This window comes from Balaenoptera physalus (assembly GCF_965194825.1).
Source record: "Balaenoptera physalus genome assembly, chromosome: 16".
Taxonomy (NCBI): domain Eukaryota; kingdom Metazoa; phylum Chordata; class Mammalia; order Artiodactyla; family Balaenopteridae; genus Balaenoptera; species Balaenoptera physalus.
The window spans coordinates 50837726-50860968 of record NC_138898.1 but is presented as its reverse complement, the minus strand read 5'-3'; the positions used below and the strand labels follow the sequence as shown (position 1 = coordinate 50860968).

Here is a 23243-nt window from a genome sequence, read left to right as displayed (position 1 = left end):
CCGCACTATATTGATTTGACAGCTTAGATAACAAAAGTCAGCTGAGATAGAGTCAACAGAGATAGGTCATTTAAGGAAATGGTATAAGTTGGTAAAAGCTATAGGAATGGGAGGTAGGACCAAGTGAGTCCCGGTGATTTAAAGGGAGTGAATGTATGCCAAGGAAATAAAAAATTTTGAGCACCTAAATTTTAAGTTACAGCAAATATGAGAATGTCAATAAATAGTACAGGGAAATGAAGTGACATCTTGGAAAATAAGAATTATCTGGAGAAAACTTTTAAAAAACTTGATCAGTATTGAGTTCAAAATTTGGTAGAAACCTATTAGGTGAGAAATCACAGTACTTGAGAAAGCCCAAATATGGACTAGGGTGGAGAGGAGAAGGAGGGCAGTGTCATTAGGAGGGATCTTCCTGAAAAGGTTGGTAATACACTATGATTGTAGAGAGTTGTGGCACCCAAAGAAATTCTTATTACTGCACTGAAAGTGCTCAGAATGAACTCAACAGAAATGGAAAAGCCCAACCTGATTTTTAACAAGGCTGTATTTTAAACTGTGCATTCTGTTGTTCTTACCTTATTGCCCTTCATCTCACCCAATTTGATTACACACCCATCCAACTGAAGAGAAATGAATAGAAACATAAGATCTTTTCTCTAATGGTCCAAAGAATATTCAAAGATCCAGCAACCTCTCCTCGGACTGCTTCTACCTTTCTCTCTCCTCCGCAGTGATGGGTTTCCCTTCACCTGAAGCTCCCTGGGCCCAAAATTCTCCCCAGAAATACATCTGAATGGGAGGATCCCAATCATACTTTGGGTGATTTTGCCTCTTTTAATGACACATAAGCTTACTGATTTACAGTTATGAAGTCATAAAATGGGAATATTCTGGTCTTTTCAGGACAATGTCTTCAAAGAAACTGTAGGGGTATGTGCCACATATGAACCAGAAGCAAATACCCATGTTTTCTCTACATATACAACAGTATCTTAAATAATAAGAACCTCAGTACTGATGGTTTTCATGTCTGAATCTGAGTGTCAGCCAGTTTGTATCAGTTACTCTTTCCTCAAATTCACAAAATTAGTAAACACAAGACTCCTTGAGAGAGGTTATATAAAAATAAATAGATCTATTGGCCACCATAATGTTACCTAAGAAAGTATGATTATCCTCAACATTCCTCAAGCTATTTGTGACGCTTTCTACATCACAGTCTGTACTTTGACATCTCTTTGAAATTGTAGGCTTTCAGACCTGGAAGGTATCTAATTCAACTGTCTCCTTTTGTAGATAAGGAGATAGAGGCTTTGAGAGATGCAATGGTTCGACCCCAGTGGCACAGCCAGTGACAGCAGAGGATACAATAGAGTTCCTGTCAACTGGATTCCATTTCAGTCTGTGAAATATTCTGCTGCCATTCACTCTCCAGTTCACCTTCTTACACCAAAGTTACTATTGTTAATCAAAAAAATGAGCTAGAAATAGTTATATAAAACACATGGATGTATATTTGTATTTCAAATAATATCAATACATTTCCTCCACTTGCTTACTACTTTGTTATGCATTAGAAATTTAGCATTTGCATCACAAAAAATTTCTATTTTCATTTGCTATGCTGTTCTGACAATATTACGATGAGCTGCATTCTGTGTAAACCACTAAAAAGGGCTTATTTTAATCAACTATCCAGGCTTTATTTAGCTTGTATCCAATTTTACATGGTTTTAATTATTTAAAATGCAGATACATAAGATTCAACATTTACTAGCATTTCATCTTTGGAATTTATTTAGGAAATGAAGTATTGCTCTGTGGTTTCAGGAAAAAATTAATAAATATCTCTGAATAGATGGTAATTTCATGTTCATTTTCAGAAAGAGTTAGCTACATTAGCAGCACTATTTCCCAACACCCATAATCTTCTAAATTGACTTATTTGATGCTCTTCAGATCTATTTTTCTAAAGGCTTAGATTTTTATCTCTGTTGCTGCTTTTGAAATGCTCTCCATGATTGTGAATCCATTGAATGTAATTTTCACATTTGGTGCCATTTTTCTCAAATGACAATACAGGGCAGGAAGAACCACTTGGTATTTCTTCATACCAGCCTAGTACTTTGATTCAAAATATGGGTAAAATATAAGGAAGTAAGCGAAAGGAAGAGTTGAAGGTCTCTGAGTAAGAAAACCTTGTGTTAGAATCAAATAGATGGACTATAAGGGGTAAGCAGTAGAGTAAGATAGGGTGATTTTTTTTTTTTTTTAAATCTTGGCAGAAATGAGCCTCTGAGCAGTAAAGAACTGAGAAAAATAGAGTAGCTCAGTTCCCTTTTATTAATACTTTTCCAGAAACTTTGTTTCCACTCTGGCCCCTTTCATCTTTAGCCTATGTCCTAGCACCTTCTCAGCATCTCACTTAGCTTTTCTTAAAGAAATTCAAGTAATAATAATACAAATAATAATAATAACTGCATACAGATTTCTTGTGCTTGTATCAAAGTCTTCAGTAATCCCTACATTTTTACTTGGCAATGCTTGAAAGGGCTTTCGGGGAGCCAACTCTGTCAACAATGAGATCTGTTTCAAAGACAGTGTGTCCCGTGGCATTGTGTATTCATTTCTACCATTAGTGTTTTTCTTGTGTAGATTCTAACTTCATGCTAAAGTGAAAAGGAGGAAGTCTGAAACACACACATATGTAATGTGTCAATATTATAATCTCTCTCTCTCTCTCTCCCCCTTGCTCCTTCCTCCCTCTCCCTCTCTCTGGATGTATTGCATACACTTAAGCCTCTAGGCAAAAAATTCTCTTACCGCTTATCCAAGTAAGGCAGGATTTTGGACTTTGCAGCTACACAGTCAAGATCGAGCTACACAGTCAAGATCTGTGTACATACTCTGTAACTCAGCACTATTTGAGTTGCTTTAAGACAATCACTCTCATTTTGTTGCAGACATCGCCTCCCTGCTTCCTCTACACTAGGGCAGGAAGAAGTCAGTAGTAAGCAGTTCCTAGACTGTGAGTGCACGTTTCTTAACTGGATAACTTAGTTGACCGTTTGCCACTTGGCCTGAATTCGCCCCAGTCGAGGACGCTCAACCAGCCTCGGCCCAGTGCCTGGGATCTGTGGCTGCGCCTTTCCCAAAGCGCAGCCTGGCTGTCCTTGCGCAACGTCCTCAAGTCTGGGGGTGCACCTCGCGGCATGGCGATCCCGGCCGCGGCTTTCTTGAAGGCAGTCTCAGCGGAGCAGCCCAGACTTCTGGAGGGGTCTCATCTCTTCACACTTACTGATGGGGGCGAGCCTGATCTCCTGCCAGGCTTCCCAGCTGTTTAGTTCCAGACCCGCCTGGAGCCTACAAAATAATTAAAAAATAGCTCGCTTCTGCACTCTCGCCCCCATGAGTCACCCCAAGAAGGCTACTTTCCCCAACGCCCCCCTCCCCTGCCAGGAAGGGGAGCAGCCCTGCCCTGGGATTTGCCCAAAGTGGCGGGAGGAGGGTTGATGTTTGCTTTGTTATTGAGAGAAGGGGAAGCAAGTATGCCTTGAGTGCTTGTGTGTGTTTGTGTGTGTGTGAGTGTGTGTGTGTGTGTGTGTGTGTGTGTGTGTGCGCGTGAGAGAGAGAGAGAGAGAGAGAGAGAGAGTTGTTTTGCAGCAGAAAATAAACAGGGAAGAAGAACCGGGAGAGGCCGGTGCCCCAGCTCCCCTCGGGGCCTCAGAGAGCGGCACACACAGTAATTCCCTTTCCAGAGCCCTGCAGATTTCCACAAACAATGACATCACTCCGGCGCCGCCGACCAGATTACAGCTGGGGGGATTTTCCTGGGAGCGCGCGGGCCCGGGTGGAGGTGGAGGCGCTCTCCAGGGTGCTGAAAGGGGCGGGGGCGCGGGTTCGCCGCGCGGCGCCCCCCGCCGGCGGAGGCGGACCTGCCCGGCCGGGGGCGGGCAGGGGCGGGCCCGGGGCGGCCCAGGGCGGGACCCGCCGCTTCTGCAGCCCTCATTGGCTGCCGGCGGGCGCACGTCACCCAGGCTGGAGCCTTCCTCCCGCCCCAGAGGAATTGGAGCTGAGGAGGAGCTGAAAATGCAGATTTAGCATCAGGCACAGATACACTCGCTCTTTCTCTGAGATACACACAGCTCTCCACATTAGCACCTCTGCGAGCAAGCCGGGCTGCCTGACTGCACGGCTTCCCCGCCAGCCAGATGCTAGAGAACACACACTGATTTGCTCCTTTCCAAACCCCTAGTCAGTGTTTTTCTCTACACAAAGATTTTTTAAAAACAAGCAACAACAAAAACTATATATATATTTTTTTCTTTTTTTTTTATTTGCACCTTCCTTGCGGGACCACTGCTCCGCCAGCCTGCGCGCCTCCTAACACCACTTTTCACTCCCAAAGAAAGATGAAAGGTGGCTGTGTCTCCCAGTGGAAGGCGGCCGCCGGGTTCCTCTTCTGTGTCATGGTTTTTGCATCTGCCGAGAGACCGGTCTTCACGAATCATTTTCTTGTGGAGTTGCATAAAGGAGGAGAGGAAGAAGCTCGCCAAGTTGCAGCAGAACACGGTTTTGGAGTCCGAAAGGTAAGACCTCTCTTGCATTTCGCATGTTGTTTCAAAACGGGGGCAGCCCTGCGCAATCTCATTGCAGATTTGCAAGTTTTCTCTCTTTCTTGCGCGATGCAGATATTCTGCCATCGGCTCTTTAACACAACGTTGCCTCCGGTGATCTTTCACGGGTTATGTAATTAAAATGCCCTTCAAATTGAACTCGTAAGGTCATAAAAACAATTTATTGCTCTTTGACTTGGGGGCGAAAACAGGATAACACCTTTCAAACAATGCGGTGCGCCCGGGCTGCTGTCCGAGCTACCAAGTTCTCAAGGCTGCCTGGGGATGAGGTAGGAAGTGCTGAACAGCTGGGCTTGGCGTTGGCAGACTCGTCAGGGATGTTTCCCCCGCCCCTGCCTCCCGGAGAACGGGTAGTTTCCGACGCACAAGGCTGGAAGCTTGGACACTGCGATTCGTCTCCGCGCTTTTCGAACCCGGCGCCAGGAGGACTTCCCTCCCTGACTCCTGTCCCAGCTCTTTTCCAGGGAAGACAGCTCCCTGGCTCGAGACTTGGAGACAGAACTGGTTTTTCTTTCCAAAATCGGGGCTGAACTTCCCCCGCCCCCGCCCACGCCCGCCCACCCCGAAGCGTACTCATCTCTCTAGCTCTCAACTCGCAGCTGTAGACGCTGGAGAGGTAGATTTTGAGGGTAGTTCCCTACGGAGAACTCGGGGTGTCTCTCCTGGTATGTGGGCGGCCAACTTGGCTTTCCCACAAGAAAGCGGGGATCCCCGTTCCAAGAAGTTGTCAGAGTTCAACCGTTTGGGCAGCTGGATGAGGTCCCCAGCCTCGGATGCCTCGGGACTCCTTTGGAGACGCCAGGGTACCCAGTCTGGGAGGGAAGGGAGTGGAGAGCGCCGGATGGGGGCCGTGGCTGACCTACCTGCTTCCTGCGAAATATCTCGCCAGGGATCTCAAGTGTCCTTAGGGGACCTGGCGAGGGGTGCGGTGGAGTGAGGGTGCAAGGAGAGACCGGGGCGAGCTGAACCTGGAGGACGGGAGGGATGCGATCTGTCGACCAGAGCGCTGACCGGGGGGAGGTCTGTGGGATTCCGGGTCCCGTTTCCTCCCTCCTGATCCCAGGAGAGAAGCTAGAGTTGAGCGGTGGGTGCTTCTGTGCTGCTCTTGCCTCGCAAGGGCAGCGCGAACTGGGACGCAGTCCCTTCGGTCCGGACTTCCCACGTCTCCAGCCTCCCTCCCAGCCGCCGCAAGGCTCCTTCACCTGCTGCAGGTTCTCCCGCCTCCGCAGGGCGTTGGCCACCGCGATTTCGACCCCAAATGGGTTTGACAAGTGAGTTTGACAGAGGTCTGGGAGGCGGCGCCGGGTCTGCCTGTGGCGCGCGGGCGGGTCCCGCAGAGGAACTTGTTGCTCCCGGGAAGCGTGTGGGTGGAGCAGGGGAGAGGAGACGCCAGCTGAGGGTGCAACCCGCCGCCGCTCTAGCCCAGGGCCCGGGGGCTGTTTACAGAGTGCCGCCAATACAGTAAACAAGGAGACCCTCCTTCCTTCCCACCCTTACCCCTGCCCCAAACTTGGCAAGATCCAGGACCCAGGAGCCATAAATATAGTAGTGATTATTATTAGCTGACAGTTATAGGACACCTTTATGTGATGCAGTCCTTACTTTTCTTTCATACGCTCAACAACTCTGAGAAAGCTACTCTTCTTTAATACTTTTCTTTAATACTCTCAACAACTCTGAGGAAGCTACTATTATTATTAACCCGATGGTTCTGATAAGGAAATTGGCTCAGATAAAGGCCCAAGATGAAAACAGCCAAGAATTTACACCCAGATCTTTCAGAGATGAACTTATGTTCTTCACCCCTTAGTACATGCCACACCAAGCTAAGTGCTCTGCAGGGTACGTTGGCCTTTAGGGTATGCTGAAAAGGGATGTGGCATCAGGTTCTTTAAAAAGGCTCTTAAAAAAAAACAAAAGCAAAACAAAAGCTCTGTGAAAGGGCTGCGGTTGATGCAGAAATACCTGTTACTCTCTCCCCATACCAGCGCCCTTTCCATGGGGTGGGCAGACAGCACTATCCTCTTTACTTCCCCTTTTGAAAATATGCCCTTAGCGTTTGATCTTAGAGATGTAACCAAATCTAGGTGTAGCTGAGACTGATAACGGCGTAACATATTTTCTCCAGGAAGCTTACTTCTTTTTTGTATAGAGGTGAACAGCCTAATGAAGGATTTTTAAAGTTTTGGTGATGGAACTTGAACAAGGAGGTGTAGAGACAATCTCACCATAAATGAATCTGAATCCTCTCAATACACTTACCTTAAAATCTCAGGGAACTCATACTTTGGGGCGAAATCAGATACCTAAGCCTCTTTCCCATCCTTTCTTGGAGAGGAGCCCACTGGTTTTGCATTACAGTCTCAAACGGGCAGTTCCCATCCAGGAGAAATGGGCTTTTTACCTTGCCATCTCCTACTTACCTGTCCATAACCTCTCAGAAGTACTCTTATCCAAATGATTTTTGCTCTGATACATATTTAAGTAAACATCAGTCTATGGCAAGAGACTTCTGAAGAATTGTTGCACGAAGCTACACTTGTCTGGAATAAACCCTCTTTTCCTCCTTTGGATCCATGTCCACCCATCCCCCAAGACTGAGCTCCAAACTTTCCCTGATGCCATGAGCTTTCCCTTCTCCAAATTCCTGTGGGATTAAAAAGCAAAGACTACATGACATAAGCTAGGACATTTCATTACTTGTCCTCTAGTCAGTTCATATATGTAAGTAAATATGGGTGTAAGTATTGTCTACCCACTTAAAAGTTAAACATTCAGGGATGGGATCTTCTATATTTCTGGTTTCCTCACCAGAGCCAGCATATTATTGCCAGGCTGTAAGAAAACTTCCTTAGTTTTATTTATTCCTCCAGGTCTCCCAAACACTGTCCCGTCTTCTTTTCGTCATGCTGTACTGTACTTTTGTCAACATTTCTTATTCATTTTTTCATTTTAAACCCCCAATACCTCCTTCTCCTTCCTCTTTCTAACACCTAGGATACCTCCCAACCCCCTACCGCCCCATCCTTCCAGACGCTCAGTGTCAGACAGCAAAGATTCTCAGTAATTATTTATTCATATGAAAGAAGGGAGGGACCTACTATTTTACAAAGTTATCTCATCTAACCTCACGACTCTGTGAGGTAGAAATTATTGGCATCAGCTCTGATTCTCAGATGAAAATCTTAAAGCTCTAAGAGGTTAAAAGTAACTGCTTATATCTGGAAAGTGAAAAAAACTCAGATTTAAAGCCAAAATAATTTTGTTTTTCTATCATGCTGCCTCCAGGAAGCCTTCCGTGACTGCCAAGAACTCTGCCTTTTGGGCACCATTTTAGAGTTCAGATATTTTTCCTTTCCTTTATTTCTTTTTTCTACAATATATTTAACACTTATTTGGTATTAACATATGTTGTTAACCAATGTGTATGAGTATACACTTCTTCAGGTAAGTTGTAAATCTCCCAAGAGACAATATATTATGTCTTTTTATAACCTCTATATTTAGCACAGTGTCCTATATATAAGGTACTCAATGAATATTTGTTGATTATTTTGCCTAACTCTTACAAGACCATGAGCAAACAATTATATTTCCTCTCTCAAAAGGAATAAAAATACCTATAACTTTACCCTCAGAAAGGTGTGTTGAGACTAAAATTTTCTATTTTATCATGATGTGGTCCAAAGATGTAAGTTCACCAGAGAAGATGCATATGTCTAGGAGAATGAGTGAGTTTGCAATAATGACAAAGATGTTATTCTAAAGATTGCCTTAAAATTCTCAGTACACTACTAATTTTAATTCCTTTGAAAAAGAAAATGAAAATTATTTATTAATGTGTTGAGGGTTGGCCAAAAATCATGTGAGAATTAAGGTAGAAATCCAAATAACTGACAGTTAAGTTTTTTTCTTTTACTATAATATGTTTTATTTTTTATCCATGTAGAACTGAGGCTAGGATGATTAAACAAGTAAAATCATGTGACTGCTCTTATATGTATAATTGTTAAAAAAATTTTTTAATCTAATAATTGTGCTGTTATGTAATGAAAGAATAAACTTCTGGTCATTTTAATTTTATTGAAGTATAATATAATTTAGGAAAGAGCATAACTTGATAAATTTTCATGAACTGGGCACACATGTGTAACCAGCACCTAAATCAAGAGATAAAATATTATCAGCATTCCATAAGTCCCCCTCTTGCTCACTTGGGTAGTTTTTTAGCTTTAGGTTTGTAGGAGTTCTTTACCTATTATGGATAGGAATCTTTTGTCAGATATATGTATTTTGAATATATATTCTCACCCTTTTAATGGTGTTTTAATGTCCCAACAATATTGAATCCATAATATAATTTTACTTTCACTTCCACACACAATCAATTGTCAGTCAAAAGAATTCTCTAACCATATTCCCCCGTCCTCTTAACGTAGTTTGGGGGACGAAGGCAGAAATAACAGGAAAAAGATTTGATCCTAAGTATTTCCAAAAGGATTCCTATCTTAAAAACCCTTAAGGGACAGTTTTTCTGGAACTACAAGATCTACTATCATGATAGCTAAAGGGAAAGAGCCCAGAAACCCATTTCCCCAACATGACTGCCATGAGTTCCTTTTGGACCCCAACTTAATACATTATGCCTTAGGTCAAGTCCAAGTTCATCCCTCATGCCTTCTCTGGTTGTTTTCTATCTCTTTGGAACTTCTATTGCATATAATCTGTTCCTTTCCCTTGGACCAGTCACCAGTCATATCTGTCACAGCACTCGCCATGCCCAAAGCCCCTCTGTGGCTGAAGGAAACCAGGAACAGTGATGTTAAAAGGTAAAGATGACAGGATTTGGATTAGACAGCACCGGAAACTTGGCTAAGTTATGAAATCCCTCAGAGGCTTATTTTATTTGAAATGGTTAACAAAATATGGGAGTTGTGAAAAATCAATAATATAGTGCATGTAAGGTTCTGGACACACTGCTGAGTGCATAGAATAAAAACCTATTATTGGTAGTAGTAATAATAATAAGGTGATGACCTAGCCACATTTTTTTTTTTACTCAAGAAAGCAGTTGTGGGTTATACTTTCTCAGGAGTGACAACTGAATGAGTGAGGAATAGACACTCAACCCAATGGCAACCCATCCATGAGTCAACCATGGTCCATGAGATGGCCTGGCCCAAATAATTCAGTGGTCTACAATTTGTTACAGACCATGGTAATTATCTCAACCAATCATACTGGCTTCTTTAGGAAATGTGACCCATTAGTTGCTATAGAATGGAGAATGGAGTCTAGTTGGCATGAGAAAGCCCATCCAGGTTGTGGGAGATGCAAACATTGCATCTGAGTTTCTAATAACTTCCAGCCCAAATTCCCAGCCAAAGAACTCTGTGACAGAGGCTTAAAGCTAGTCACCAAACTAATTTCCTCTTCTACAGGAGCCACAGAAAGACCACATTTCCCAGCCTGCTTTGCAGGTAGGTGTGGTCATATGACAATTCCAGACAATGTATTGTAAGCAGAAGTGATGTGCTTTTCTTGTATGCCTGATGCATAAAAACTCCGTGTAGGTTGATTTTCCACACTCTTTTCTGTTCTGAGGCTTGATGTGATTGAGAACAGTAACTCTGGAAGCAAATGCTAAACATGGCAGAGTCACAACATGAAAGGAGCCCAGGTCCCTGATTCCTGACTTAGAATTTCTCATTCCTTACGTGAAGCAGAAATTAAACTATTACATTAAGGCACTGAGATTTGGGAGTTTATCTTTAGAACAACCAGTATTACCTAAACCAATACGTTCTCCATAAATATTCCTTTTCTCAAGCTGTTGAAATGACTCTCCAAACTTTGCAACCAAACCAAGGCAAATCACAACAACAATAATCTAAAAGCTTATGAGAGTTCTTAGATTTTCATCTCATAACATCAACCAACTTTTCAGGTCTTTGTGACTTGTCTTCTCCAGCAAGAATATAAAATCCATTCAACTCTCTGTTGCTCGCACTGGCAACCAGTATGCCCTACTCATAGTAGATACTCATTCTGTGCTTCTTGACTGATAAAGACACTTGGGTCACAAGATGATGGTTTAAGCCGTCAGCTCAGAGAGAAAGTACTTGAAGAACTAGTCTTAAGAAACTACCCCTGTAATATCCATTTATTAATAGGCAGAAATTTAGCTAGGAAATAGAAGTAGTTAACAACCAGCAAATCACTGACTGACAGACTCCTGTTTTTCCCTAAAATTCCCAACTTAGAAATTATCAATAGTAGAATACATGAGTTCTTTGAGCAGAGAAAATAAAGCCTGCAGTTAAAACTTGATAAATACAAAAGAAGGAGGGAAATTACACCTCTTTTTCTCAAATGAATGACTATCTAGAAATCAATTTCTATTTCAAAAGGTCTTATTAGTTGTAGATCATAATGTTATAGCACATCAGAGAGTAATGCTGATAGTTAAATTTGCAATAGTTATATATGCAGCTATAACTGCTCAGAGAAGTCAGGCTTAAAAATAAAACGTGAAACCTGAAGTTCAAATGTTTTCCCCTCACTACAGCAGTGGCTTTATTTTACATTTGAGCCCAGGTTCATCATTTTGAACAGAAACACTGTACTAAATTTCTGGAATATATTAGTTGAGATTCAAAGAACCACAGGGCAGTTGAAAAACAGGAATTACAGCTTGACTTTGTCTACTAAGATGTATTTGTTATAGCTAAAGATGATTCAGTGGCTAAAATCCTCTAATGGTTAGGGAATCAAGAAATTAAATCTGAGTTAACGCTCTTCTATCCTAAATGTAATGATTGCATATTAATTGATTGCTTCTACATGAGGTATATAGAAAAAGCAATAAACGTTTGCAGTAAACTCTCTTGACAAATTGTTTTTGTCCCTAAAGCTCATTTGACCATGGCTTTTTGGATAATGTTGTGATGTGTTGAGATCCTCTGATGAGAATAATTGAAAATAATAAACTCTTAGGTTGAAAGTGAAACATTGACACAAACTGTTAATTTTCTGATATAGAGTGAAATAGACTTAAGAATGTTACAACATGCTGATACTTTCCCCGTTAGAAAGTTGACAAGAACATGAAGAAAACTGTAGGATCCTAGAGTGGCCCTTCATTTATAACGTTAAACGTGGCATTGACTCCCTAAAGACCCAATTCTTCTCCTAGTTTTTCTTAAATTCTAATTTCATCACAAGTCCTTTTACCAGAACTTCTTCAGTCCCAAATTCTTCGTTTTCATTCATCTCTTGGTTAGCTGGGTTTTATTGAAAAGCGAAGGGATTAGCCTGTACATGAAAAAGGAACTCTCCTCTCTTTGAGATAAAAGAGAGAAGAATGAGCAGATGAAGTTCAGTTTTTAGGTCACAGAGGAGGATATCAGGAGAATATCCACTTAGGAGTCACAGTTATTTCAAAGGTGTAGGAGGCAAGGTCAATTCTTCGAGTGAGGGAAGTGGTGCTGGGTTGGGGGCTTCAAAAGAGATAAAATTTTGTGCTCTGCAAATGGGGATGGGAGAGGATTCTGACAAAGGACCGGTAATGACTTCTGGCCAGTACTGAGGGGCCAAGTGGGAGAGCATGGATTTATAGCAGCAGCAACTGAGTCATTTTCTTCAATAGCACTCAAGTGGGGGTGGTGGAAGTAGGGAGAGAAGGAAATGGAGTTTTAAAAAATGGAATAGCCATAAAATAGAAGAGAAGGTTAATTGGGATTAGTAGTGAGAGAGCTGAAAGGGAGAAAGCTATGGTTAGTGAGTAGGGTGTTGGAACTCAAGACTCCCAAAATTGAGCATTTCCAGACAATGATGAGGTCCATGGAGGTGAGTTACCAAAGCCAAAAGGAGGTGAAGGTGGTCAAGGAGCTGAAAGTCAAATGCACAAGCATCCATCCTCGTGCACCTCAGTCGTGCCAAAGCTAAATAGCATTGCCAAGGGAGAGTGTGGAGAGAAAATGAAGAGAAGAGGTTCTAGCACAAAATCTTGGAGAACTTCGGGCGTGGAGGGAGAAAGAGGAGACGGAACTTGGACAGTTAGGGATATGGAAGATTAATTGAGAAAGTGCAGGGCTGTGAAAGGAATGGAGATGAGGATTAAGAAAGAATGGGGCAACGGTGGCCACTGGTTTTGGAGATGAAGTCATTGGTGCGATTGGAGGAGGCACCTTAGCACATGGGAAGAGGAGAAGTACAATATGTCGGTTTGGGTCCCCAGGAGCAGTCCCTGGGACAAGAATTAAATGCAAGTTGTTTATCCAAGGCATGATTCTAGTAAATACCGGTAGGGGAGTGGGGAATTGAGACCGGGAAGGGAAGGCAGGGATTAAGGGTGTATTATAGCACAAGTTGTCACTGCGGGTAACCAGGGCTCAATCCCACCAGGAAACTCTGGGAGATGGTTTAGAACACGTCTGAGAGTCATCCTGCCTGAGGGGTGAGGGAACTGCGGTATTTATATGCCAATTGCAATCAGATAATTTTTCATGATTGATAGTTTTTCCTGGGTGGCTTTGACTCTCCAGCATTTTGACTTGGCAAATGCTCAAACAGAGCAGAATTTGGCCGCCAGAGAAAACTCTCATACAAATAGATCCAGAGGCTTTCATGCACTAAATGCTAAGGCCCAAAGGGATGTAAGCAGGAAAGTGATAGTGTCTATGACCGGAAGGAAGCCAAATTGTGAAGGCTGCAGTAAGTATGATGAAGTAGAGGTATCAAGTGTAGACAGTTCCTTCAGAAAATATAGTGGTAAAGGGAGGACAAGAAGAAAAGTATTATTATGGTGACAAATTTATTTGGTTTTAATGATCTTTATGGTAATGGTTTCTAAACACTTGTCAGACCACTTGGAGATTGGTACCCCACCAAAATACTGTGACATACTTGACTGATTATTCTAACAGATTTATCCAGACTAATTTAAATTTTAACAAATAGTAACTGAAATTATGGAATTACAGCCTGTCAGAGCAGGAAGAGACCTTGGAAAGGCATTAGTTTAACCCTTAATTTTATACATGAGGAAACGGAGATCAAACATGATGTTTATGTTCCCAACTATTTGCAATGAGCATTGGAACCCTGTTGCTCCCTGACGGTGGTTCAGACGATGCATCATCAGAACCACTGCACCAGCCTTTCACGCTGGAAGAGAGAACCAGATTGAGAGAGATTTCTATGAGTGATTAACCATATAAACCAACCTGTTGGTTACCAGTTCATTTCAGGTCCTCCTGGTCTGCTTTTCTCAAATTTACCCCTAAAATTTTTACTGATTCCAGTTTCCCAAACAAAACTGGGAAAGTTATAAGTTCAGGGATTCCACACCAACAACAACCTACTGGGGAATTCCCTGGCAGTCCAGTGGTTAGGACTCTGGGCTTTCACTGCAATGGACCCGGGTTCAATCAATCCCTGGTCGGGGAACTAAGATCCTGCAAGCTGCATGGTGCAGCAAAAAAACAAAAAACAAAAAACAAAAACCTATTGGATTAACACTTGGTAAAAAGCTAGAATAGGAATTTTCTATTTCTTTGACTGCCCCCTTAGTGACGAGCACAGTGCTGTACTTTTAGCAAGCACTTAATAAATACCAAAATCAATGGTTAGAAAACATTCTGAAGGCTTAACATTATCATCAGATGCTCACTAAATGACAGACAGATGTGTTATGAGATACCGCAATCAGGAAAACCACGCGTGCGAGGAAACGTTATAAGAATATCCTAATTTGTATCTGTGTTAAATGACTTCGATTAATTAACTACCATTAATAGCCTAAAATTTTGTGACTTAATGAGAAATTAAGAAGCCAATGACAGAGGAGAGCAAGGAGATTCACAAATCCTATCTTTCCTTGCCCTTAGCTTGTTCTTCACTTCTGTGAAGAGGGGAAAATATCAGTTTCATCAGAAGGCTATCAGTTCTCTTCAAAAATGATGGAAGTTCAAACATAAGAAGGTAGTTGGCATGAAAGAGTCAATTCTAGTCAGTTCCTGTTGACTGTGTTTCTAGGGAGTGTCAACCAGGAATGGGAGACCAAGAGAGAGCTTGCAGAGCCTGAGATGGGGGGAGAAGGATGGGAAACAAGCCACTGTGGGTCCAGGGGCAGCACCATGGGGTGGGGTGCAGAATCAGGCCAAAGGGAACCTTGGAGAGTGTGTCTTCAATGAGGCTTGGCACAAAGCAAATTTGGACCCAGAAGTTGAAGCCCGAAACAAGCCATTCTGGCCATTAACTTAGAAAGGAGGAAAGGACCAAAGAAAAGTTATGGAAGTCTGAAACCAATGGACAAACAAAGTAACAGGAGCACCGTCATAGCGGGGGACGCGCAGAAGCAGAAGAATATTCCGTTCATTCAATAAACACGTACTTAGCGCATTCAGTAAGCAAGTATGATATCAGGCACTGAGACATGGACTTGGGGACAAGTAAGAAAGTTTTCAGATACTAAGGAGCAATCAAGCTCCAGTGTGCAAACCCTTTTCAAGTCTTTGGTTGTGTCACATTTATTAAGTCCCATTGGCCAATGCAAGCCATATGGCCAAGCTCAGAGTCAGTGCAGGAGGGAACTATCCTAAGGAATTGATACAGAGAGACATAAACAAACGAGGACCACTTCTGCAACATTCTCCTACCGAAGAGTCTGGGAGCTGCAGCATTTCTGAGTTATCCCATCCAAGGGTGAGGAAGCTAGGAAATGTAGCCACCAGCTCCCATTCTTCCTCGGTTGAGGGTTACACCTGAGGGACATCAAATCCCTTGCACTTCTGCTTGCCCCAAGCAGGCCAAGCCTGCTTCCACAGTCAGAGAACACCCTCAGGCAGAGAGATGCATGAAGACTGTGGCATGTACAGGCACTGTCTATAGGGGACCTCCAGGGTAGGTAAAGGGAATGCAGAAAGGGCATCAAAACATCATCTGCTACACGGAAGGCACAGGTTAGATAAAATACAGGAATCACAGACAAGTAGGAGTGCTCTTTATGAGCAACCAGAGTACTGGCAATGTGTTTTGTGAGAGATCTGTGATATAGGACATGTGAAGCAGAAGGGAAGCCTTCACAAGGCAGGCAGTGCCAAGTCGAGGTGAGTTTGCATTGAGGCTCATAGTTTCAACAAGTTAAAATAAAAGGGGGTTTATCGAGGATGGTACAGCACGTGCAACAAAGTGCACCGGAATTTTAGAAGGATTACAATTAGTGTTGCCTGACTAGACAACATTTTTGGGAGATGAAACCAAAAAAGTGGACTGAGGATGGTTCATGCGGGGTCACCCACACCATGTTAGGAGCGTGGATTTTGTGGATAAGTAGAAGGAAACATTGAAGGATACTTGGAAAGTATAGCAGAGTGGCCATATACAGGTAACCCTAGAAAAACAAGTTGAGCTAGTAGTGAAGTAGAGGGGCCTGGATCTCCCAGCCTTGTTCCTCTGTCCCAGGGAATCATTCATATCCTGGAAGCAGGTAGCACCATCCCTTTTAACAGATGTTGCTACTAGGGAATCATGCCTTTGATCCTACCGCCACTGGCTGATGACATCAGGGATAATAATAGCTTAATTATTGTCTTTGAAGCCACAGTGGATGGCTGGTAGAGGCAGCCAATTCTATCCATGAAATTTATTCCCGCTAAGAACAAAATCACTAAATGCGTACTACTTCCTCCCAGACACACAGATACATGAATCTAAAACAAGCCCCCTAACTTAGAAGCCAAAAAGAAAAGCCAGGACAATAATGTCATCCCAGCACTCCTGATAAGTAGCTTACTCCCTGATAGTCCACAGGAAGAATGCATGTTCTTACATTTTCATTTCTGAGATAATACATGGAAATCTTGCCTTAGGTTAGAAAGGAACTGTTTGTGAATGAGGCTGAGGGTCAGCTATTCTTCACCTATCTCATTGTCTGACTGTCATTTTAGACTTGATATAAATAAGTTGTGTAGGTTCTTGGGAGTGTATCATTGTTTGAATCCCACTGTGGACCAGTAGCTCCATTGCACAAAAACAAACAACCCTGGACAACACTAGCCGTTTGGTATTTTTGTGCTCCTGGTCATAGGGAAGAGCAGCTCTTAGCATCACAGAAGAGAGTTGAGTGTTGTCCATGGAGAACAATACCTAGGAGAAGCGTAGAAATGGGCAAGGTGGGCCTAGAGCCAGGTGTCCTGAGTGCTGGGTCAAGGATTTTCCACTCTCCCCTCTCACTTCCCCTCAGATAGCTAATTCCCCCCTTACAAATAGCTAATCCAAAGGAACATCCATCCAAACAGTTATATTTTATTGACAAGTTTTTATTGAGCCCTGCAGAGATAGAGCACATCGAAAGGGATGGGTTTTACAGACAGAAAGGTAACGTATTTAGATTTATGTGCAACAAAAAGCATATTATAGTTTTCTAGACCAGTTTATAAGACTTCCCCTGATCTGATGGTTCCATCCAGTCTCTTACAAGTTACCTATTTCATGTGCTGGGGTGTGGAAAACTCTGTTTAGCAACTGGTTTCTGGTTCTGTACCCAGAGGACCTCCTCAGAGCAGGCTAACCTTACACTATGCCCTGATAAGTTCAGGCTGAATAAGATTCTCTGTCACATCTGGTTACTCAAAGAAATGAGTCCTCACACCACAGGCCTCCTTCTGTTGACAGAGGAGCTGGAGGCGCAAATAAACAATTAGGCTCCTCTGTGGCATGAGCGGCATCTGTTCAAAGGAGCTGTCAAGCCTTCCACTCCTCTAGTGAAATCATATTTACTTTATTCATCTAAATAATGTGGCTTATTTGCCTTCAATATGAAATTGTCTTGGCCTGTTTCTTGTTGATTGATTTTTATGAGATAGCATATTTTTTGTGCCTCCATATGCCTCTCTGCTAAGAATGGAATGACTTCTTATTGAACAGTTCCAATTATTATACCCTTTCATAGTTTTAGAATCATTAGATATATTCAAAATGCCCAGCTCCTCATCTCCATTTTATTCACTGCCCATCTAGGCCCCTTCAAAAAATAAAAGGAAAAGAATGATCAAAATAAAGAAAAATAATAAATAAAAATTAAAACAATAAAAGCCACATCCTCTATATTCCATTTCCAACACGTTGCTCTCCGTTTGGGTCATTATAGCAATTGGAATCCACTGAAATGGGCTATATTATTTTCAAGACTATTTTTTAAAAGCCACTTTAAGTGGACAACAATTAAGGAAGGTACAGAGATTTCTCATATACCCCTGCCCCTACACACGCATACTGTCTACTTTTATCAACATCACTCACCAGAATGGTACATTTTTACCAAAGATGAACCTACATTGACACATTATAATTGCCCAAAATTCGTAGTTTACCTTAGGGTTCACTCTTAGTGTAAATTCTGTAGGTTTCGACGTGAGTTTAATGACATATATCTATCATGATAATATCATACAAAATCTCTTGACTTCCCCCAAATTCTCTGTGCTCTGCCTGTTCTTCTCTGCCCCCACCCACACCCCCTGGCAAACACTGATCTTATTTTTCTCTGAACAGTTTTGCCTTTTCAAGAATTTCAGATAGTTGGACTCATTCAGACTTTTCCGACTGGCTTCCTTTGCTTTAGTAATATGTCTTTTTGTGGTTTGATAGCTCGTTCCTTTTTAGCACTGAATAATATTCCATTATCTAGATGTACCACAGTTTATTTACCCATTCATCTACTGAAGGACATCTTGGATGCTTCCAAATATTGACAGTTATGAACAAAGCTGCTATAAACATCTGTGTGCAGGTTTTTGTCTGAACATGAGTTTTCAGCTCATTTGGGTAAATACCACGAAGTGCAATTGCTGGATTATATGGTAATAGTATGTTTAGCTTTGTAAGAAACTGCCAAACTGTCTTCCAGAGTGGCTGTGCCATTCTGCATCCTCACCAACAACGTATGAGAGTTCCTGTTGCTCCACCTTCTCACCAGCATTTCGTGTTGTCGGCGTTCCAGATTTGGGCCATTCTAATAGATGTGTAATGATGTGTCATTGTGGTTTTAATTTGTAATTCCTCATGACATGAGATGTGGAGTATCTCTTCATATGCTTATTTGCCACTTGTATGTCTTCATTGGCGAGGCATCTGTTATGGTCCTTGACCCATTTTTAAATTGGGTTCTTTGTTTTCTGATTGTTGAATTTTAAAAGTTCTTTGTATATGTTGGATAGCAATCCTTTATGTATCCTTTGCAAATATTTTCTCCCAGTCTGTCACTTGTTTTCTAAATTCTCTTGATATTGTCTTTCACAGAAGTTTTTAATTTTAATGAAGTCAATACTTGAACAACTACTCAGTGAGCTTAAATTGTTGACCCAGGAAATCGTGAGCTAAATAATCGGTTTCTGTTTGGAGCTACTAAGATTTTTGGTGGTTTGTAGCACAGATTATCATGGTGATACAGGACTGAAACTCAAGTGCCTGAGAGGCTTTCTCCAAGGCTAGAGAACCTTAATGAGGACCCCTGCGGCTCCTCAGCCACCAGAGCCACAGACTACCTCCATGGGTTTGCTTATCTCTCCAACTCTCAGTCGCTAATCATGTTCTCTGAGCTTCTTTGTGAATCACCTAAGAGCCTGACAACAGAGGCAATTAATGTTGGTCCTGTTGAGGCAGAAGACAAAGGAAGAGTCTTGTGCAGGAGAGGAGGTGGCCTTTCCCTGTTATTCTCCAGACCCACTTTTTACCCATCTCTTTTTCCAAAGCAAGACAGAAAGAGGTGAGAGTATTCAAATAGCTGAGATGTGTGATCCTAGGTCCAAACTTTAAGGAGGAGGAACTTTGGTTGGGGGTAAGATGCAACTCAGTACAGGTGAGCATTGAGAACCTGTAAACAAGACATTGTTCAGGCTGAAGCATGGTTGTAACATAGGCAGGACTATGCCTTTGGTGCCCCTCTCCTTCCTCTCTCAATTCTCCTCTCTTCCTTTCTGGCCCTAGGAACTTCCATCCTGTCAGCAAATCTCAGTGAGGCATTTAGCTGACCATGGCTTAGGGTGTTACTCACCCCATCCCCCCAGAGATAACTGGACTTTCGTGCAAGCATTCAATACACACACACACACACACACACACAAATTAAAGTTAGGATGGGGCTGAGTGGGAACCTTTTAATGCTATCTAAATCACACCAGCTGACACTGCCTCTCCCCCAGAAGTTCTAAGGGTCCCCCTTCCTCTCTCCTTCTCCCCTTTCCTTACCTTCTCTTGTCTAATGCACAGCTGCGATCTCCTTATTTCTATCCTTCTTTCTTTCTATAATATTATATGTTTCTGTCAATTGCACAATGTAGTTTTCCCGTGTGTTTCCTCATTGGCCTATAAGTACCAGTAGGGCAGAGCCTGGGACCCCACCCACCTCCACCCAGTTCCCTTTCTCCCTCATCCTTATTGCAAAGTGCAGTCCCCCACCCGTAAGAGATTGCATGCAATCCGGGGAAATTAAGAATGGTCTCAGGAAATGTCAGTAAAATGCAGCGCCTAGCCCTCCCTGTAAAATGCAGGACCCCTAAATGAAATTGACAAGCAGTTATCAGCTGAACCAGTTTTCAATCCTTGATGTATTGTTTCCCAGTTTTTATTCCTTGAACCTCTTGACAGCAGCTCCCCTTGAAAATAAAATTATAAACTTCTTCATATGTGGAATGAAGTCCATTGTTCTTCCAAACTAGACTCCCAAATAAACATGACTGAGCATCATGAAAATCAGTACAATGGACAAAGCCGCTTAAGGAAAAGTGATGGGTCTGAGCCAGAGAGTCCTAACTGCTTGGGGGCTCTGGACCCATTTGAGAATCTGTGAGAAGCAGTGGTCATTCCTGAAACAAGCAAATGCATAGAAGCACAAAATTTGGGGTGGAGACAATGTTCTCGGACCAGCGTCCAGGGGTTGCCTGAGGGGAAAGAACTCTGGTCTAAAGGAAGGTGGGCAGTGGGCTCTAAGAGGATTTAACACGCCTTATTATCTGTTCACGATCGGCGGCCAGTTCCCTGGGGTTCCTGGCTGTTGAGGAAAGCGAGTGTGTGGGTTCAGAGAGGAGCTTTAGCTTGGAGCCATGGTTATCAGTGGGAGAAGGAGGCAGGCGGGACAGAAAAGAGGCAATGAGAAGCGTTGCTGGGATCCATAAAATTTCGCGGCATAATGAGAATTTCTAAAAACTGCAAGTCTGAGTTAGCAACGTTATTATACTGTCACCCAGCCTGAACCTTCAAGCTGACAATTTGCTGTGAATTCTTCTTTCGTTTCTTTTTTTCTCCTTCCTTCTGGAACCATGTGTATTTTGCCTTAAGACACAAAGGTGATGGTGTAAAAGAAAAGAAGGGTGTGTGTGTGTGTGTGTATGTGTGTGTGTGTGTGTGTGTTTAAATGAAGGAAACATTTGAGAATATACTAAGTGTTGAAATACATGAGCGGTTTCTTACTGGGACACAGGTGAGGGTTTGGGGACCTAAGATTGCTTTTAATATGTCTTTTCTACTTGGAAGATCAGCATTCTACTTAAGAAACGGAGGAAGGCGCAAGCATTTCTTCACTGAGGTCTGTGTGGGCAGCAGGTATCTTGCACTACTGTAAGCCGCACGGCATCTGTCTTTCCCTGCCCGTGATTAGCTTGTGCTTGCACATGATCTCCCCAGACAGTTGCTTCTCAGAGGCTCAGAGGGCAGTGGATTTGGGGTCTGCACTCCAAAGACAAGAGGCAAAAAGGGCTCAGAAAAATAACCAGTGCCTGCAGGTTAATCTCCTGTTAAGTCTGTGGTCAGTCAGTTTACCTGTTTATTGCCCAAGTTTCCAATTTCACCTCTATGAGACCAATTAACTCCATTTCTTCCATAGCCAAGACAGTGCTTCTAATCAAAGAATCCCGGGTCGTGGGTCCCAAGTACACCGCAGAGGGTCACTCGCCAGCCTGGCTGTCCTTGAGTCTCACTCCTCCTTGTCAGGAATTCCAGCCTGCAATCTGTTGGATTCATAGCCAGGGTTATCAAGGGGGACGGCACATAGAGCGAGACAGCAACGGAAGCGGTGGGTGGGAAGCGTCTGGAGTTACAGTCAAGGAGACCAGGGATTTCTGTTGCGAGCTCCCTCTTGACTGGGCAAGTCCTGCCCCTCCCTGAGCCACAATGTCTTTCTCTATGAAATGAGGCACTTAGACCAAGCCAGGGGTGCCACTCAACTGCCTTCAGTTAACATAACCATGTGAAGTGACTTCAGTATGTGACAAAGGGAAGTGGTGAGACCTCTGGCTTGAAATTTTTAAATATATGGCCCTCTTAAGGGCATTCAAATTTCATTTTAAAAGTATTTGTACATTTTAAAAACTTTCAATTTGGGAATAATTTTAGACTTAAGAAGTTGGCAAAAATTGCACACAGGTTCACCCATGTTCATAGCAGCATAATTCACAATAGCTAAGAGGTGGAAGCAACCCAAGTGTCCATCATCTGGTGAACAGATAAACAAAATGTGGTACATATGTACAATGGAATATTATTCAGCCTTAAAAAGGAAGGGAGTTCTGGCAGTGCTTCACATGGATGAACCTTGAAGATATTCAGCTGAGTGAAATAATCCAGTCACAAAAGGACGAATATTTTATGATTCCACTTATATGAGGTCCCAGAGTAGTAATATTCTTAGAGACAGAAGGTAGAATGGTGGTGGCCAGGGGCTGGGGGGAGGGGAGAATAGGAAGTTATCATTTAATGAATGTAGAGTTGAATGTGCAGGATCAAAAGAGTTCTGGATATCGATAGCGGTGATGGCTGCTCAACAATGGAGATGTACTTAAAGTCGCTAAACTGTACACTTAAAACTTTAAAATGAAAAATTTTTATATTCTGTATATTTTACCACAATAAAAATATTACTTTTTTTTAAATGGCAGCAAAGTTCCTGTATACCCTTTATCCAGCTTTCCCAAAGTTAACGTCTGACAGAACCATAGTACAATTTATCAAAGCCAGGAAAAACATTGATATAACACTATTAATTAATCTACAGATTTCGTTCACAGTTTTCCAAGTGTTCCACTAATGTCCTTTTTTCTGATCCAGGATCCAATGCAAGATTTGTATTACATTTAACTGTCCTGTCTCCCTAGTCTCCTCCGGTTTCAAAAATTTCTGCAGTCCTTATTTGTCTTTTATGAACTTGAAGATTTTGAAGGGTACTAGCCAGTTATGGGTTTGCCTGATGTTTCCTCCTGACTGAATACAGGTTATGTATTTCTGGCAAGGAAATTATGTAAGTGATGTCTCCTTCTCAGTGCATTGTATCATGAGGCACATGATTTTGATATGTTTCATCTGTAGTGAGGTTAACTTACATCACTTGGTTGAGGATGTCTCTGCCAGGTTTCTCCACTGTAAAGTATTATTTCTCTTTGTTTATCATTATATTTCCCCCACTAATTTTAGCATCCTTTGGTGACACTTGCCAGCCACAATTATTTATGGTGTTTCCAAATGGTGGTATTCAATTTCTGTTCATTACTTCTACTTTTGTTAATTGGAATTCCACTGTAAGAAAGAGTTTTCCATTTGCCTCTATTC

At 42.5% G+C, this 23243-nt stretch overlaps 1 protein-coding gene across 1 annotated transcript in view; it reads left to right on the top strand.

Moving 5' to 3' along the window:
- The first annotated feature begins 4068 nt into the window (after nt 1-4068).
- The window catches only part of PCSK2 (proprotein convertase subtilisin/kexin type 2), a 220554-nt gene continuing 201379 nt past the window's right edge, over nt 4069-23243 (top strand). The window contains exon 1 of the mRNA XM_082431692.1: nt 4069-4592. Coding sequence (XP_082287818.1) covers nt 4416-4592 — 177 coding nt within the window. The 5' untranslated portion in view covers nt 4069-4415. The remainder of the gene's footprint in view (nt 4593-23243) is intronic.